Source organism: Gouania willdenowi, chromosome 15, assembly GCF_900634775.1.
Source record: "Gouania willdenowi chromosome 15, fGouWil2.1, whole genome shotgun sequence".
Taxonomy (NCBI): domain Eukaryota; kingdom Metazoa; phylum Chordata; class Actinopteri; order Blenniiformes; family Gobiesocidae; genus Gouania; species Gouania willdenowi.
The window spans coordinates 15,875,644-15,893,955 of record NC_041058.1 but is presented as its reverse complement, the minus strand read 5'-3'; the positions used below and the strand labels follow the sequence as shown (position 1 = coordinate 15,893,955).

Below are 18,312 nucleotides of genomic sequence, written 5' to 3'. Positions count from 1 at the left end.
GGTACGGTTTGGGAGAAGAATGAGAAGATCCATCAGTGTGAGGAGGTAATCACTAATAAAAGGATTACAGCACACAGCCCAGGATATATAGGTGTGACTCCACTACGCTAATGAATGGATAAACAAGATTAGGTTGTTTTTCACAAAGCGGCTGCGACACATCCGGAGTTTCATGCACATTGTTTTACAGTCGTAATACATCCATCCTCTTTGCTTGTAATCCCGTGAGGAGCGATAATGCCTGGAATGATGATCATTCAGAGAATGTTTATGCACAGAGGAGGATTGTGAAATTAGAGGCCTGGGACTCAGTTAGTTGGATTTACGGCCTGTTCGACACAGCTGTGGCCTTTTCTCCTGTAGTAATTGCTGTGGGGGAATGCATCTGTAAATCTGCCTTTGATTTTAGCCTTTATGAGTCATTTGATCCTCTGCACATCAATTAATGCGCTGTGTTTTCGAGTGGAATTAGCCATTCTTTTTTACACCATACGAACAATGAACAATAAAGTGCTTGACCAAGAACTGTTAGGGCTGACTGCTTAGCATCAAAGCTAACTGCTTTGTGTCTGTTCATGCATTGCAGTCATGCTGTCTCAGTTTTCTGATGAATGCACCTACCTCAGATGTGTGCGTCTACTATGACTCTGAGTGGAAAAAAATGATATTATTTATTTTGTGGTTTGCATTCATTTAGACTAAAGCAGCTACTGTAGATATGAGTTCATGGGGGAGTGGATTAGATTATTTTACAGGAGCGTCTTTACGTCAGACCACCATGAAAATCCAATTTTGAAAATTCATCTTTCATCTCTGTAAAACCATATCTGTTTTTAATCGAGAGTGAAGGGGCTGGGTGGGGTGTTAGCGAGTGTTGAGATGAAAAACCATGAGCTCTGTGTAGACATTGAAAATACACTTTAATAATCTGCATTTTACGCTGAAAATTCATACCTTTCTGGATAAATAATGTATGAACACTTTAACGCATGCACTTGAGATGCTCATCTGCAGTTTATTCAATATTCCAAGCTCAATTTTAAGATATGAAAATATTTAGATACATTTTAAAAGAGCCAATATTTTATATATCAATATGCGAAGGAAGCTTACAGTTTTTATCAAAGATTCAAGCATTAATGTTTTCATTTTTCTTGTGCGAAATTCCAAAAATGATTAACAAACGACATGAGTAAATGAGATCTTTACACTAGTTTGCTTCTTTTGATCATTTAACTCTCGACTTTCTCTGTGGTTAAATTGAAAAAAATACCTTATAGATAAATTGACATGGATATCGTGAATCGTTGAAAGAGAACTCATTATCTGTGTTTTCTACATGGGTAACGTGTGCTCCCTTTTCCAGCCGATGGCAGAAACTTACATCAGAGCAGATGTTTAATTGATTCACTTCACTCTGAGGGAATATCATGTCACATGATCTAGGTTTGATCAGAGGCTGGGAGCCATTTCACTCTTTTGTTTTCCAAATTCCTGGTTGCACAACTGCACGGAGAAAGAAGCAGACTGTTTTCATGTCGAGCCTATTCTAAAAATATATTTAGGCTCCAATTAAATCAGTACACAATTTTACCTTTAACAAGCTTTTCATGGTGCTATGGGATGCCTCAGTAGGGCAGTATTCGTCTCTATCCCTACTACTGGTGCAGGGTCAGTAGGGTTAGTAGAGAAGGCCATAAAGAGTGCTGAAGATCTGAATGTGGTCATGCAGGGAGCTGTAGATCTATGTGTATCAGTGTGTGTGCGGATTGGTCTCTAATTCATGTGTGCGACTTGATTAATGTCTAACTTTCCTATCAGTAATTTTGCTCTTGAGGCCTGACTGAGCAGAAAGAAAAACTATTAATAGCCCTTAGAGGAACTCAGGAGCAAGGAAAACACGCTCAGTTCTTACACTGCGCACACACACACACACACACACACACGCACACACACACACACACACACACACATTCATTGAGAATGACTAAAATGGGCTGTTGAGGGACTTTATTGCTTTTACTATAAATCCACAATTAAAAGAGCAATGAGAAGTTTTAATTAAGCTTTGCAGTAATCTGACCTCACAGAGCAGATAGAAGTGTTCGACTTTCTTTCTTTCTTTCTTTGGTTGCAGTTCAGCTTCCGCCCTGTGAGGCCGTAATGAGTCAGATGCTTGTTTTCTTTGCTAAAGAGGTAACTTACAGTCATATGGGCAATGGCAGCGTAACAGCTAAGGAAGCAGTAATTGGAGGGTCACCGGTTTGAATCCAAGCAGGGCCATCACTAGCTGTGTTTCCATTACCGATTTTCGCAAAATAAAAGCGATATTTCTAAATGTCGACAAAGTATAATTGCGCTTTAAACGCGTTTCCATTGAACGCTGTTTTCGGCAGGAGCCTCTTAACTACCGTGAAATCTCATTCCACGATGCTTCGCTGAAGAAAGACAGATGCTCAGAACCTCCTTATAATACTCTGTGTTTTTTTGTTGTTTCACGTTTAATGTGGCAGTAATAATTTAAAGGTATAATGCTAAGAAATGTCCCGGTATCCTCTTCTGTTTACACGTACAGTGTCATTTCTCCGAGAGCAGTGGTCATGTGACCAGGTACGTCACATTCAATGACATGTATTTGTGGAAAAAGTGTTTCCATGGTGCTTTTGCGACAAATTTTAATATCGAAACGTCTGAAATACCTCCTCATGAAAGCATCAAAACTTTTTAGCGATATTTGTAATGGAAGTTGTAATGGAACACAGCTACTGTGGGATGTTGAGCAAGTCCCTTAACCCTGACTGCTTGTGTTGTACGTCACTTTGGATAAAAGGGTCTGCTAAATTAAATTGTACTATTATATTAGGAAAAATCAAAGGTTTCATTACCATCGTCTATCATCAAATAATGCAAATGTCCGTTAGGAAAAGTGCAAAATAACGCACGGTTTGGTTATTGTTAAGGGTGGGACGATACACTGAGGTCACGATACGCTACTAGAGGAGCTCGTTTTGTTATCTCAAATGAGCTTGCGATAACAAAACAATACAATATTTTTGTGATGGAAAAAAAAAAATTAACCATGCTTTCAATAACTCTGATCATACTTACCGTACTCTGGGTATGACATTTTCAACTCAATAGGAATATTGAAAATAAAAACCAACCATAACTATATGGTGTGTAGCAGATCATGTGGATTTTTTCATTTGACTACCCCGCCCCCTCGTGATACAACTCCTCCCTCTATCAATACATTTTGTGGCATTTTAATGTCACAATTTCTTGTCACACCATATATCGTCCCACTTTTAGTGATTGTTAAATATATATCCTAATTTTCACTTCTGGCCAGCATCTACATAGTTTTTGTATTTCCAAAACCCTAAGTCATGACTTCCTCTCCTTTACATGTTCACGGCTGTACACATGTATGTAAACAAATTACATGGCCAAAGCACACAACAAGTTCAATTGCTTGTACTGTTCTAAACTGTACCTGGCGAATAAAATCCTTTCTGATTTTGATTCATATTGTCTCTTTTGGAGAACTACACATTTCTGAATTGTTAACCTTTCATGGTCGGATGCTGGTGAATCAGAGCATGAGTTGGGAATAGACCATGTGCTAAAGAGAATCGTTCAACCATATCGGTATGAATGAATTCTATCAGTGGGGTTATCAGAAGGACATATACAGTGTATTTAGACAAAATATACAGTTATATATTCATATATTTGTGATTGGTGCCACTTTTGTGTTTGCATCAAATAAAATAAACTCGGCATTTAATCTGCTAAAACTAAAGGATTCATACACTCTCTGGGGCCGTATTCTATTTGGTTAGTTTGACATATCTCAAAATCATCATCCCTGCTTCACTCACCCAGTATACATTTTTTAGCATTAGCAGCTTTAATCTCAGCCCTAACTTACCCAGTTTTGACCAATCATATGGAGGTAACATTTACTTACTGTCTACTAGGGGTGTGTGTTGCCTGGGATTCGTATCCCTATACATAGGTCACGATCCGATATGATACATCCCGATATTAAAGTATAAGGAGATTATTGTGATTTTTTTATGTATATATATATATATATATATATATATATGATTTAAGAAACAACTAATCTGTAAATGTGTACACCTTCATGAGAACATTATGTATGAATTATATTATTATATTTTATTGGCATATTTTACACTCAAAACATTGGCTTTAACACGCCATGTGCCAACAACTTAAAATAAAAAAAATAACATACAATCTGCCTGTGGCTTTTAAACCAACTTTGACTTTAGTGCAACTTAACTGAGGTATTTGCCTAGAAAAACAAATCTTTTTAGATTTTATTGAAAAATCACAAGCTGGTCAACATGCCCAGGTTTCAATGCACTTCTTTGTGCAGTTACGATGTCTCCTGCAGTGGAAAAGACTTTCCTGGTTAAATGAAGGTTAAAAATAATTAAATAAATAAAACATTTCTTTTTTTTTAAATTAAAAAAAAAAAAATTGATATGGATGCATTTAGAAGCGATCCGAGAATCGCTCGACGTAATATCGCGATTTATCGCCGAATCAATTTTTTTCAACACCCCTACTGTCTACCTGTTGTTGAGGCCCTAATTTTCTCTTTAATGATGTTTCTGGGACTGTCGTTGCTTCATATTTCCTTTTATAGATAGTTAACACACGTCTCTTCCCTCTTTCTGTCTCTCTCTTTATTTTGGTGAGATAAACATTCCTTCCACCTTGATGGTTCATATCTGCTGTAACTATACTCAATGGGGAGAGACTTATCGTGGTCACAGCTTCTTAACTTGTTCAGTTTATTCATCAGGAAGATGAATCACTGATTGAACCGTCTCCCCATAGGCTGATTGGGGCTTATTGGCATTCACTTTTTGAGCGCTACATCAAGCTGTTGGTCATCAGGTTGTTTCTACGGAGAGGAAATTGGACATCCCAGTGCTGCTGATCCTCGATCAGCTGCTTTCTTTCCTCCCTGCCAGGCAAAAGCTGGTCAACGCAGCTGCTCCTGTGGAGCTCATAGTAGCAGTGCAGTGACTGCTCTGCAAAATAAAACCACACATTTCAATCAAATCAAATCAAACTTTAGCTATAGAGCGCTTTTCATTTATACAATATCATTAAAACCTTACATACAATAAAACCTACCCCCACACAAACACAAGAAACTGCAACATCATCACACAAACACGAAACACACATAAGCACAATGGCACATGATACCTGGCCATTTGAAACTTGTTAGCATGACCCTAAATTTAAAGGAAATATAAGAAAATTAAAGTGCAAGTCAGAGTTTCATTTATTTCTTAATGTCAAGGCAGCACTTAACTTTGAAGAAGGAATAACTTGGAACTTTAATCAGGCTGGTTTGATTCTTTCTTTCTTTCTTTCATTTATTTATTTATTTATTTATTCTTTTTATTTAAGTAGGGACAGTGCACATCAATGAACATTCAACAAATGTAAATATGTCAGATTATAGCCATATACTAATTCCATCGATTGTCCCTAGACAAGCTGATGTAAGAAAAATTCACACTTAATAAAACGAGGTGAAACACAAAATAATATACAAAAGGATTACATACAGGACAAGCAACATATGGATCATAAAATATAGTAATTTTACATTTAAATGGAACACTGGGATCAGAACAACTTCACTATCAAGGGAACTAACAGGATGCTGTAGGACAAAGAAAAGCAGTTCAGTTAAAGGAGTGCATACAGATCCAGAAAGGCATTTAATTTGAAAAATGTGAGATCAATCATAATTGCATGAATGGAATTCATTGTATATATTTATAAAATGTGGATTTAAGTTATTATAAATTTACATGATTTAGTTTCATATATTATTATCTTGTTATATTATTTTATTTAGTTTTGCACATATTAGTCTTTAACTGCTGTTTATATTTTTTCTCGTTGATTGTTATTATTTAATGTTTACATTGTTAGAGAGAGCACAGTTCACCAAGTCAACATACTGTACATTACATGGTCATTAAAGTTGATTCTGATTCATTATCTTCTAAAAAATAAAATAAACCATTCCATTTGTTAATAAAAGCAGTTATTTGTAACTGCAAGTCGTTTTAGCACCAGGTAAAAATCTAACACATGTTGATTTTTATTTCATTTCTGTTGCTGCCTAAATCAACAACATTCTTAAAATGGTTTGCGACCATTAGCTTGTATTCCAGGAATTAAAAAAAGTTTCATGCAGTGGTTAGAGGTTCTACTGCTCAGTCCAATAAGACCCCACAGATTTCCTAGATTTCCAGTCCTTCCTAAAGTTATTACTGGAATCAACAGTGGAAGCAAGCCATGTTATCCACTGAAAACCCATATTTAACTGGGAGAAAATGAAAAGTCACGTTTCAACATTAATTTCTAGCACAGATTAGCAGTAGCATGGCTAATATTCCCAACCAAACAAGATTGTCTCAGGCCGTGTTTACGTACATGGCAATAAATGTACTTGAGGTACTGCTACTGTATATTTGCTCAGTCTTTGTTTATGTGCAAAAATAAATTAAAAAAAAAAAAATCCCAGCACGTAAGGATATGTGTTCCAGTGTGGCTGTGTTTGCTTATCCATGCTGTAGTCCCAAGTATTTAATTTGTGTAATGTTGCCCAACTCTAAAAAGTTTCAACATCGGCTCAGCAGAGGGACTCCAGCAGCTGGCAGGAATAAACATAATGAGTTTTTCAGCATTGTAGCTGCACTCGGAGCCTCTTTGAATTATAGAGACTTAGAGCACCGGAGCGTAGAGGCCGCGTGTCCACCCGAGGGAAAGTTAACCAGGAAATACTCTCAGGCATCAATCAGCTCTGGATAGTGGGTAGAGGGGGGGGGGGGTCAGACCATGATGTCATAAATCCAGTCGCTCTCAAGGAAGTGTGTCCGCAAAGGAATTGTTTCCAGAGGATGAGACTTTTTGAATGAAACAGTTGGAGGTGGAACAAATGTATTGTAAAACAACAGAGTGGTACCAAATATCTATTACCCCCCCCCACTAAGACACTGTTACATTATTTTCCACATTAAAAACAGCTCAAAGTCTTCATTAATAAACATCCATCTGACAACAGTCATTTTGCCTTTGCTTTAGCTTGTTTCTCATTGGTTGCAGCACAAAGAAAACAGCAGAGATTGATATTGTAAGTGATCATTATTTTTCCCTGGGCTTGCATTGGTTTTCCTCTGAGTGCAACAAATTCCCCAACCACCGAAAACTGACACGTTTTGGAGTCCAAACATTGGACTTGTCTTAATGTCAGGGTGAGCCATCCAATCTGATATCTAATTGTATTGTTTTAGTTTTTTGTTTTGTTTTTCAAGTCTATGGACTGACTGACGAGCATATGGTATAACCTTTATGTGAAAGTCTTGAGCAATAGATTTAATCTGAACTTCTTATTTTTTCAAAAACCTTGATTGTGTTCGGAAACTTTTTTTTTTTTTTTTTTTTTCTCCTTTAAGGAAAACTGTTTACTGCAAATGTTGCAAAATGCCAGGGAGAAAGGTCAAAGTATTGTAAAAGTGGATTTATCATTCTGTTTGAAATACATAGGCGGCTGGTGACATTTGAGAGATGCTAAAATGTCATTGCATTGCTGAGCAGGTGCAGGCATGATGGAGACTTTAAGATAGAAAGAAAAATAAATAAATAAATAAATAAATAGATGGAACGAGCAGCATCTCAATACAGTTACAATTACATTTTCAATTACCCATGTTCAATTAAAATTCAGTTACGATTACAGTGACCAACATTTTTTTTCCAATTACAAACAAATTACAATTATTTTTATCCTCAGAAAGTCAATAACAATTATGTTCTCAATTACTAAAGTTCAATTACAATTAATCACAATTACTGAGCCTGAACTAAATGACCTAAAAGTTTTCTGTTAGCATCGCTTATGATAACGGGTCTTAAATCAGCTGTAAAATACACTAACAACAAACATCGATCAACTAATTCCTTCCCTATTTATTGGTTATCTTGTTCGTCTTCCTAATCAGTCAAAATATAGGTTTTAATATTTTTAGTGTGAGTGTTTGAGCCTTTTTTTGTCGATTAAAAAAATGAGTGATAAAATGTGGGAAAGTTTGATGTGAAACATATTTGAATAATTATTAACTACATATGTGTAGAACTGTACATAGAACTGTAACAAGGTTCGGTTGCGTAAAATTATAATTGCCAAATTTTTATCGAATTTTCATGGCAATTACAATTACAAAGTCAATTATTGATGACGACAGCAACAGCTAATTAAAATTACAATTACAATTATAATTACATACACCATAATAATAATTAATCATCAGTTACGCGATTACAATTCTTATTGACCCCAACCCTGGTCCCAACAGCATCAGGTTTAGTAGTTCAGAGACTTTTGGAAAGAAACCTGTTACATTAGAAGTTTGTTACAGTATTTTTTCTATTGATTTAACCTGCTACCATTACTTCTGCCATCACTATGCACTCTCATTTTATACTTTCTCCTTTTTCCGAGTCCTTTGAGTTTCATTAGCAATGACCACCCAAAAGATAAGACACTGGGCATCCAGATTTGTGTGCGTGCGTGTCGGCATAAGAATGTGTAATGTGCCCCACATGTCACTGTATTACTACCAGGGCTAATGAAGCCTGGGTTGTGAAGTATATTATTCATTTTTTTGTGGCTGTGCCGATTGGCGATGCACCTGTGTACACACACACACACACACACACACACACACACACGCACACACACGTACACGCTTGCATGCACACACACACACCATCTGTCCATAATGACCATTTTCTTTTTTGCTGCATAGCGCTACAGTCCCTTGAGTGGTCATTAGACGAGAGAGTTAGAGAGTGACTGATGGAGACAGACCACAGCTTCTAGAGTACTATAGACGTAGAGCGAGTTTTGCTTTGGTGGGGTGTGATCTCGGCATCAGTTTGGGTCGACCCTAATTTAAGGAATTGACGTCATATTTTGATTTTTTTCTTGCCGCCATTGAATGGTTTTATGAGCTTGGTTTTCCTTCAGTCATACAAATCCAAACCGCTACCTGAGGTTAGACAAAATAGGTTTGTTATCAGAAGAATTTTGATTACCAAAGTGAAGCAAATGGCAATAACTGAGGATATTGCTATGTGCAACAACTAAATGCCATCTACAAGTAAAAACTATAGTCTGAACCTATTGTTTTTGAGGGTCTGAGGTGATTCTTTCTGGTGCAAGGGCTGAAACACAGCAGTGAGGCTAATACCAATATATGCACTGCACTTTGCTCCCTGGCCCACGCTATTCCCTTCTGCTAGCTCCCGCTAATCCCCAGCAATTGTTGGACATGGCCGACAGATTTAAGGGGGCTTGGATGTGTGTGTTAATTAGAAAGTATTGGGATTGAACGACTAACAGACAGACCAACCATGGCTTCCATTAAAATATTTTGTAAACTGTTTTATAAGTCTCTCCAGAGTTGGATTTGGGCATGCCCTTTGTTTTTTGTGTTAATATGGCATGAGGTGGGATTCACTGTGTTTAAAGACATGAGACTCGTGTTATAGTTGGATCAAATGTTTTGTTCTGTGTTTAGTGTATCTGAGGTGTATGGCTGGCAATGATCTGGGTTTTAGTTTGTCCTTCTTCCACACAGGAAAGGAACGCAAAACACCCTGAGAACCTGTGTTTATGTCATTCTTATTTTTCTATGAAATTGTCACAGAAGAAGTTCTGAACAAGCCTTTTTCACCCTCTCTGTGTGTGGACAGTTAAATGATACTTTGTGAGAATATGATGTATACTAGTCTATCACCTACTGTATATCCCGCCCCCTGACTTACAACAACTTGTGATTTTATGTCACATGTTTAAAAGCCACCAAATCACCATTGAAATGCACAAAAACTTAACAGTATAGTTTATTTCCAAACCAGCTAAAGGCGAAACATTCAATCTGTTCTTACTGTCTTTTACGCAGACATTTCTGGATTGCAGATCTAGTGTTACTTGGAATATTATTTTACATTGTGATGGAATGTCTCTGTAATTTTCCTTTGTTTTTTGGTACACAGTGGTCCATCCTCTTGTTCTACTTACTGTATTCCTTTTTGTATTTGTAGGCAATTCTAATCAAATTCACTGTTTACTTTCATTTGTTGGTTCTCTAACAGAGGACACGGACGGTTTTGAAAATGATAAAACAGAGAAAAAGAGAAAGTACAGAGCTTTACTATTTCAGTAACTGTTACTAAAGTGAAACAACTTGTAATTTTAGGTCCAGAAATGTACTTATTTGCCACTAAATTGCCATAAAACCATCTAAACTGGTCAGTAGTTAGTTTTCAAGCATGCCTATAGCTTCACTTATGACTCTGCCAGAATCAATAGCCCAGCAAATGTTACAGAAAGTAATATTCCTGTACTTTAACGTCATTCCACACTGCTCAGCTCATTCACTTGTTGCATTTACAATATTGGTCTGTCTATGATTTATGCATTGTTTTAAATATCTGTAGCATATTCAATAACACATTGTCTCTCACACGGCGCTAAAATAAAGTGTCTGTGGTCATTTTTGTATTTCTGTCAACAAATGATGTTTGGATGGGACATTTGATTTATCAAAGAGAAACATTAGAGCTGAATCAAAGGAAGAATGAATCAAAAATACTTATGTTTCTTCATTCATTTCTCTTAACAGGGAGCTGAATGGAAACAACCTCACACGCATCACAAAGAGTGACTTTGCTGGACTGAAGTATCTACGCGTGCTGTAAGTATAAGAAATGTCTTTGTTAGTCACTCATGGAAACCTCTGCTCTGTCGGTGTATCCTGTCTACACACACACACACACACACACACACACATACACCCTCCTTGTCCCTCATAACTGCCCAAAACATGCAGTCCAATGCAGACCCCCCCTGTTAACACATGTAGGTAAAGTCTTTGATTCCTCTCATAATGAAATTCAGCAGCACTTGTGACTTCAGGTGATAAAGTAGCTGAAAAATTGTGTATGCATGCACACTTGTGAGGGGAGCCTTAGGTGTTAAGAAGGATTGCTGAAGGGAAAGCTATGTAGACCCCAACATGGTTTAAATGTACTTCAAGCTGTGCATAATTCTAAACACCAAAGCCTAACTTCAACCCTCCATTACTCCATTGCCTTCCTGGATCATCTTCCGATACCTGCTCACATTTCTGAGACACCCGAGGGTTAGAAGCTCCTTGTCGTTATGCTCTAATAACTTTCTCTGAGATAAAAATAATTCATTTGTGTTTCTTACAGCATAGTCACAAAATCTGTCACTCATTGCACATCTTTTTACTCACATCCAGTCATTTCTTGGTCAGTTGCAAGCTAACAATGTACCGGTACATAAAGCATGGTTAACATGGTGCAGGTGTGAGGGATTGCCTGCGTGAGCAACCAGGAACAAGTATCTCTCTGTAAAGCAGCAGCAGCATTAAGACTAACCGCGACTTGACCCTTGATCCTGCTGACCTCAGAGCAACCCTCAAAAGGAAAAGAAACAGGAAGGTTTATCTAGACAACCGTCAGCTGTCGTCTAGTCTGCCGAAAGTCGACTTTGCCAGTTTGCTTCCATTTAGCTCGCATGCAATGCTTACAAATGCCTCCACAGCAGTCTGAATGTTATGAACGACTGGGACTAAAAATGGAGAACAATAAAGGTGAAAGAGTTGATTAGAGACCAAAAACAATGAAGGACCGAGACAGGAAAAAGTTTTCTAAATCAACAGAACTAATCCTGATGTTTGGCCAGTTCCATCTAAATTCATGAGGAGGAGATCTGATGTGAATGTCATTGTTCCCCTCTATGTTTATAGAGAGTGGGCATTGATTAGCATTTATATTTGGTGCAGGAAGCCTAACCTGCTGACTGGCAGTTGCTGTGTAGGCCTTACAGGAGATATGAGTGGTTGACTTCCACACAGAGCAGCAGTGCTTGTTGATTCTAAACCTGATTCTCTCTTTGCTGATTTCTCAAATGATACTGAACACATCTGGGTTTTTTTTTTTCTTCAACATGCAAGTGACTACAAAATGTCTTCTTGCTTCTATGCATTCATTATGTGTTTCATTTACTTTCTCTTTTGTGTGTTGTGACGTTGTGATTTCTAACACTTTCATACCTGCTACCCATGATCATTTTTAATTGGCTAAAATCCTAGTGTATTCTTTACAGATCAATGAATCAAGCATCATTTACTACAAAAAGAAAGGAAAAAGGTTGAATTTGCCACTTGAAAGTTTGTTTTGGTCTTCGCTGTAGACTCTCTTATTGACATTTTCGCAAAAGTTTTGCGAAAATGTTTTGCGCATTGTGGGATCTTGAGTCCCCGTAAATGAATCCATGGACATTTTTTTTTTTTTTTACTTCATTCTTAACATGATTTCTTGTGTTTCTCTCCAGACAAGGAGGACAGTGGTTCTCTTGACACAATTTTTGTTCTAGGTTGTTGCTGGTATTCCCCATGATATCAGGATCAAGTAAAAACAAACTTCTATACATTGTGGGCTCCCGATCCCACAATGCAATGCAAGAAAATGTCAACAAATGGAGTGTTTACGGAGATTAAAACAAGCTTCCAAGTCTTTTTTTCTTCAATTTATTGCTCTATGGGATCTACACTAGGACATTATATAATAAATATTTTCATGTCCACCAGCTTTAGATCTAGACTGCGTAATCCCACTTTCTCTCAATTTTCCTGGTTGCAAAGACCCCGGAGGCCTCATCACACTTCCTGACAATTTTCCTGCATTTCGTCTTGTCTCCACCCAACTGCTACGTCTAGTGGATCACACCAGAACCCAGAGCCACTTTTTTTTGAGCCACCTTTGAAACTTTCCTGGCTGAAATCCCCACTTCCTTTGCCAAGATTCCACACTGTGCCCTCAGTTCACACCACTGCCCTCTCTGTGTGTCTGAGGAAGCAAAGTGTTGAATGTACTGCACAGGCTATGCATATGTGTTATAGTGACCCATGTGGATCACAATTGCTCTTTGTCCCTTTTTTTCCATAGACAGTTGATGGAGAACCAGATCACTGTGATCGAACGAGGGGCTTTTGATGACATGAAGGAGCTGGAGAGACTGTGAGTACACCCAAAGCTCTTCTTAAAAAGGTGGATGCAATCTCTCAACTTAATTCAGTCTCACCATGTATGAGATGAGGGTAATGAAACTAACAGGAGGAACTGATCGTAAAACGCGTTTTAAGTATGAGTTACTTCCCTGTCATTCCGTTGTGGTTGGCCTGTGCTGTGAGGGAACAATGTGCACTGAGGATATTCTTTATTACCGTAGCTTATTTGACAGGAATACACACAGTGCTGTGTCTGAGCTCTAGAATACTTCCTCAGTGGCTTTCAAATTGAACGGGAAGGCTCGTTCACAAGCAGACAACTTCATAAAAACAATCCGTTGTAGCAGATAACTTGTATACGGCTAATTCATCATTTGAAAACTACGGTATGTTAGAGCTTGCATTATGAAGTTTGAAACCGAGCACAGTTTGGCTTTGCTTCCCCTCCCCCTTTATGTTCGACTGCTACCCAAACATTAAGCAAACGCTTCCCTGTGCCAGACCAATGTGGAAATGAAGAGGCTCATTTCTCCTAATGTTTGAAAGCTGCTAACCCACCTGCAATTACAGTTCAGTGCAAGCGGAGCAGCAACCGACTATTACTGTCCGTAATGCACTAAATCTGCACCTCGGCTCACCAGGCACTCGTTTGTGAGCGGTACAAGTCCTAACATCTGCCTGAGTGTGTCTGAAGGCATGGCAGTTAGGATCCTTTTCAAATTTGCTCCCTCTCTGACTGCATTGGCTGCCTCGTCGCTCCAATGGGCCATTCAGAGGAGAGAGTTGTGGTTTCCAACAGATTAGCAACAGTCTGTTCCTCATTGACTTAATTGTTGTATCTGCATAAAAGCAGCCTGTCTTGTAAGTTTGTAAGTTGTTTGACATGGAGTCTGATGTCAGGCCCTGTTCCTGTGAGCACATCCTTGGGCATGAATGGCATTTAGTTCTTATAAAGACATTTGGAAACATATTGTTTTTATTAATAGATATAATCAGGTTTGTACAACCACAGGATGTAAAAAAATGAATTATCATATAGGCCTACAACAACACACGACAGCTCAAGCATACTGACCCACAGTAGCAGTGTGAAAATTCAGTTTGACATGATGTGACCCTCAGTTCATTGAAAGACAATAGCCCTTGGCTAGATTGACTCTATGGCAGCCTTCACACTTCAGGACACACATGCATGGATACGTACATTAAATCTCACTGGTTGATTAAACATTTTCCTTGCCACAGGCGGCTGAACCGTAATCAACTGCAGCAGCTTCCTGAGTTACTTTTTCAGAAGAACCCGGGCCTGTCTCGACTGTAAGTACAAATCATTTCAAAACATCTCTTTTTGCCTTGCTTTGCATTTTGTAAGTCCAGTCTGTTGATCAGAGATGTGTATCTGATTGATACCTTTATTTAACTTGAATGCAAAAAAAACAAAATAAGTTCAGTTGCACTTTTTTGTGAGATCTTGGTTAAACTGGACTTTCAGCGTGGTGGCTGTGTCAACTTTTATTGTCATCAAAAGGAAGTGAATGAGTGGAAATCTTGGCACACACATCATTGAACCTTTGAGCCAAGTGATCTGCAGTTTCTCTGTGTCAGTCTCTTTGCAAGACAATCCACTGGTGACAGGGAGGTGATGTTGAATGGACTCATGCTTTGGGACTCTTTAGATTTGAAAGTCAGGTCCAGCTGAAAAGAAGCCTGTTTTACTAAAAAGTCCAAGTATTCGTTTCACACCTTGCTTGAATGTTAAATTGTCTCACAATGTTGCATTCATACACTCGCTTATTTCATATGCAGGAAAATAACAAAGTACATTTAAACCTTTATTCCTATCTGTTTCAAGAATCAATATATTTAAATTTTCTGTCTTTCCAAGATAGAATCAGTGTCCCTGTTGCTTGCTGGTCAGTCCTTATTTTTTTTTTATTCCAGTCAGATTACCAGGAGCATCTGGGAATAATGAAACAGCGGGATATGGAAAAATGTTTTTTTTTTCCTTTTTCTATCCAGAGGTACAGGCAGTGCATGATCCCCAACCTCTGCCCTCCATCTGTTTATCTTTTGTTTGATGTTTAGCACCATCTTGAATCTATTTTTTTCCTCCACCTTTCTCCTCACATTACCAATCATTATGCCAAAGCCAGCCTCTGGAAATTTAGGCTAATGCTGCATCCTTAAACAAGAAGTCTTATCCTTTGGGCAGGCATGACCTTCTTATGCTTTGCTTACAACGAGCAGCACTGAGCTGTTTGTCTAGCTGGTATAGATACCGAGCAGACAGGGGCCGTCCAGACTAGAGGATGGCCTTGAACAAGTATGATTAGTCCATCTGGATCTGAGGACTCTGCCAACAGCCAGAGGATTGTGTTAGCAAAAACTGCTTCTTCCAATCTAACTTCATGGCCATTATCCTTAACCTACTGCTGGCTGTTTCTGCCATGTTTCACATAATAAGACTTTGTTTAACATTGCCTAATCACTTCACGATGTGTCTGTGTATACAATCATTTGTTCTTTATCCTTGGCTGGAACAAGAGAACCATAATAGACCTTGAAGCTTTTCAGGTGTCGATGTTCTGTACTTTAGTTTAAATAAATGTGCAACCCACAGCCATGGATTCAATGATGTTACGCACTTTGTGGTGCCAGGACTTGATTGACAGATCCCACTTGCTGACAGACATGTACTGCTTGTTAAAAATTAGGACTGCTTGTGTGTGATTAGGAACAGCAGTGGAATACAAAGATTTCTCCTGCGGTGTTTCTCTACTCCTGAGTACCGTGTGTCTAGGCCACACTGTGGGTTATGGTTAAAGCCTAATGTGGTTTAGTTACAGCCTTGTCTTCCTCTGGCCCGCAGCTTTTAACTGACTTAAAAGGTCTTCATCTCCCCAAGGAAGACCTTTGCTGCTATGTTACGTGTGCTTTTTTACGAGTGTGTGTGAGGATTACCAAGGAAAGGTAGAGAAAGACAGATGGAGAAAGTTGTGTGTCTTGCACTTGCTCTCAGAGCCCACTGTGGCTGGTTTGGGTCTGCCTTTATAATCCTGAGACAAGAGGTTAATGCAAAATCCCGCTGCCCTCAGATGGAGCACTTACCCAGATGGTTTTTCCTCACTTGGAAGTGGGATTAAGCCCTCCCCTTCCTCTTCTTTCTTTACCTTTAACGCCATGGCTGTTTCTCTTCTACTCCTGTTTGGTTCTCTCTTTTTTTTGCTCACGCTGGAGCTTGAGGGAGTTTGTATAGCCAAGTGGCTATTTGTCATAGACACCCTGCTGAGAAGACAAACAGAAAGAAGGGCAGAGGGTACGGACAACTAAGGAACAGCTGATGAGATCATTGCTTCCATTAAACTTTTGCGGAAAAGCTACAGGGCTAATAAAAGGGGGTTTGTTAAGTGAGCAGCGAAGCAGTGTTTTGTGGTGAGTGTCTTAAACACTTGATCCCAAGGAGTCGTTAGCTTTACAGCATAATTAGTCGGGTTTTTTTTCCTACAAAGGAGAAATGAAGAATGAGTCCTCTTGCTTGATGCGTTGATGGGTTTGACAAACAACCACAAAAGCAGGTTCTCAAGTTTTGAATTTTTCTTTTTCCTCAAGCATTGTGTTGGACTACACAGCCCTATGTACACCCTGCTCCTGTATCACTTCCCTTGCCTCGGGGGTATCGAGGACACTGATGCATGAGGAGCAGATGAAAGATAATTAAAACTGATACGAGATTATTAGATATAGTTAGTGTTAGGTAAAGCAGCCTGTGATTGATGGCACCACCGCCATACAATGATGGGAACAGAGATGAGAGGCGCTGCACAGATCATCAGCAAACAATAAGAGTGAAAATTGAGCTGCGTTCATCACGGTTAACGACCTGTTGCCCTCATACTGCCACCCCTAACGACTTTTACCTCATCCCACTTCCACCGCACCTCAGTTCTGTAATCTACTCATCCGGGTTTGTAATTAGTGCTTTAGCTCAGTGGGAGAGCGAGAGGAAGGAAGGACCGCGGGATAGTGAAGAAAAAGAAAAAAAGGTACATAGGTGAGCTAAGCAGGAGGAGGGCAGAGCAGTTAGGTTGATAGTTGGCCCCAGGGAACAGCAGCTGGTTTGGGCTGGGACTGTTGGTGGCAGGGGATTGGCAGTGGAGTGAAATGTAGCTTTTGATCAGTGGCCATGGTTACATGATGTTTTGTATTTGAAGTGTACTGCTTTGTGTTTACATGAAAATAGTAATTCCAAATTCAGGTTTACATGGAAAAGTGGTTATTGAATTCCGCTTTGGGTCTAGAAGTTGGAAAGAATTCTGATAGGGGCAAACGTAACATATTCATCCACATCTATCTGGAAAAAACACACAACAAACCTTTTCTTTTGGGCTACAACATAGTAGACCACATAATAACAACTGTTTTCATTTTGATTTTGATTGTAGTTTTGAAGCAGCAGACAATAACATGTTGTTTCACTTTGGGCCGCTGAGGAGGAGAAGGAAGATAAAGTACCGGACAATTGAGGCAAAAGGCTGTACTTTGGCCAATCAAAGCCAGCGGTTAATGTAACGGCTGCTCTACCTCCACTCTACAGGATGTTGAGTGGAAGCAGAACTTTCGGACAACCTGCCCATCATTAGTGAAGCTCTGTTTCCTGTTGCAAGCCTTAATGTCCCCCAATGATCCATGTGTACTGTGTCTGTGTGAATGTCCATGTTTATGCTTCCGTCCATCCACTCTTTTCATTATATCCATGTCGTCTAAGGCTTTTAATAAATAAATAGTCTTGGCTCGAGTCCGGGCGGCCATCTTGGATTATGTCATCACCAGCGTATCATTGCGACAGGACGAGAATGAGCAGAACGGCTGGAATTAATTTAAAGCGGAATTAAGTGTTTACATGATCGAGGAATTATTCCACTCGGAATTAAAATCAGAATAAACCAGCCACCTAATTCAGATTTAAGTTTAATTTGGAATGGCCATTTTCATTCGGAATGATGTGTTTACAAGGTCAGTTTAAAGAGGATTCAACTTTTATTCTGAATTTACTGTGTTGTCAGCTGGTGCCTTAAATAATAACCTGCAATGATTGTCTGTGTTTAACTGGACACTGCTTTCATTAATGGGCACTGTG

At 38.9% G+C, this 18,312-nt stretch overlaps 1 protein-coding gene across 5 annotated transcripts in view; it reads left to right on the top strand.

Annotated features, from left to right (window-relative positions):
• Positions 1 to 18,312, top strand: part of slit1a (slit homolog 1a (Drosophila)) — a 121,456-nt gene that overhangs the window by 4,220 nt on the left and 98,924 nt on the right. For all 5 annotated transcript variants that reach the window (XM_028468324.1, XM_028468322.1, XM_028468325.1 and 2 more), the window contains exons 2-4: positions 10,761 to 10,832; positions 13,114 to 13,185; positions 14,421 to 14,492. In XM_028468324.1, coding sequence (XP_028324125.1) covers positions 10,761 to 10,832; positions 13,114 to 13,185; positions 14,421 to 14,492 — 216 coding nt within the window. The remainder of the gene's footprint in view (positions 1 to 10,760; positions 10,833 to 13,113; positions 13,186 to 14,420; positions 14,493 to 18,312) is intronic.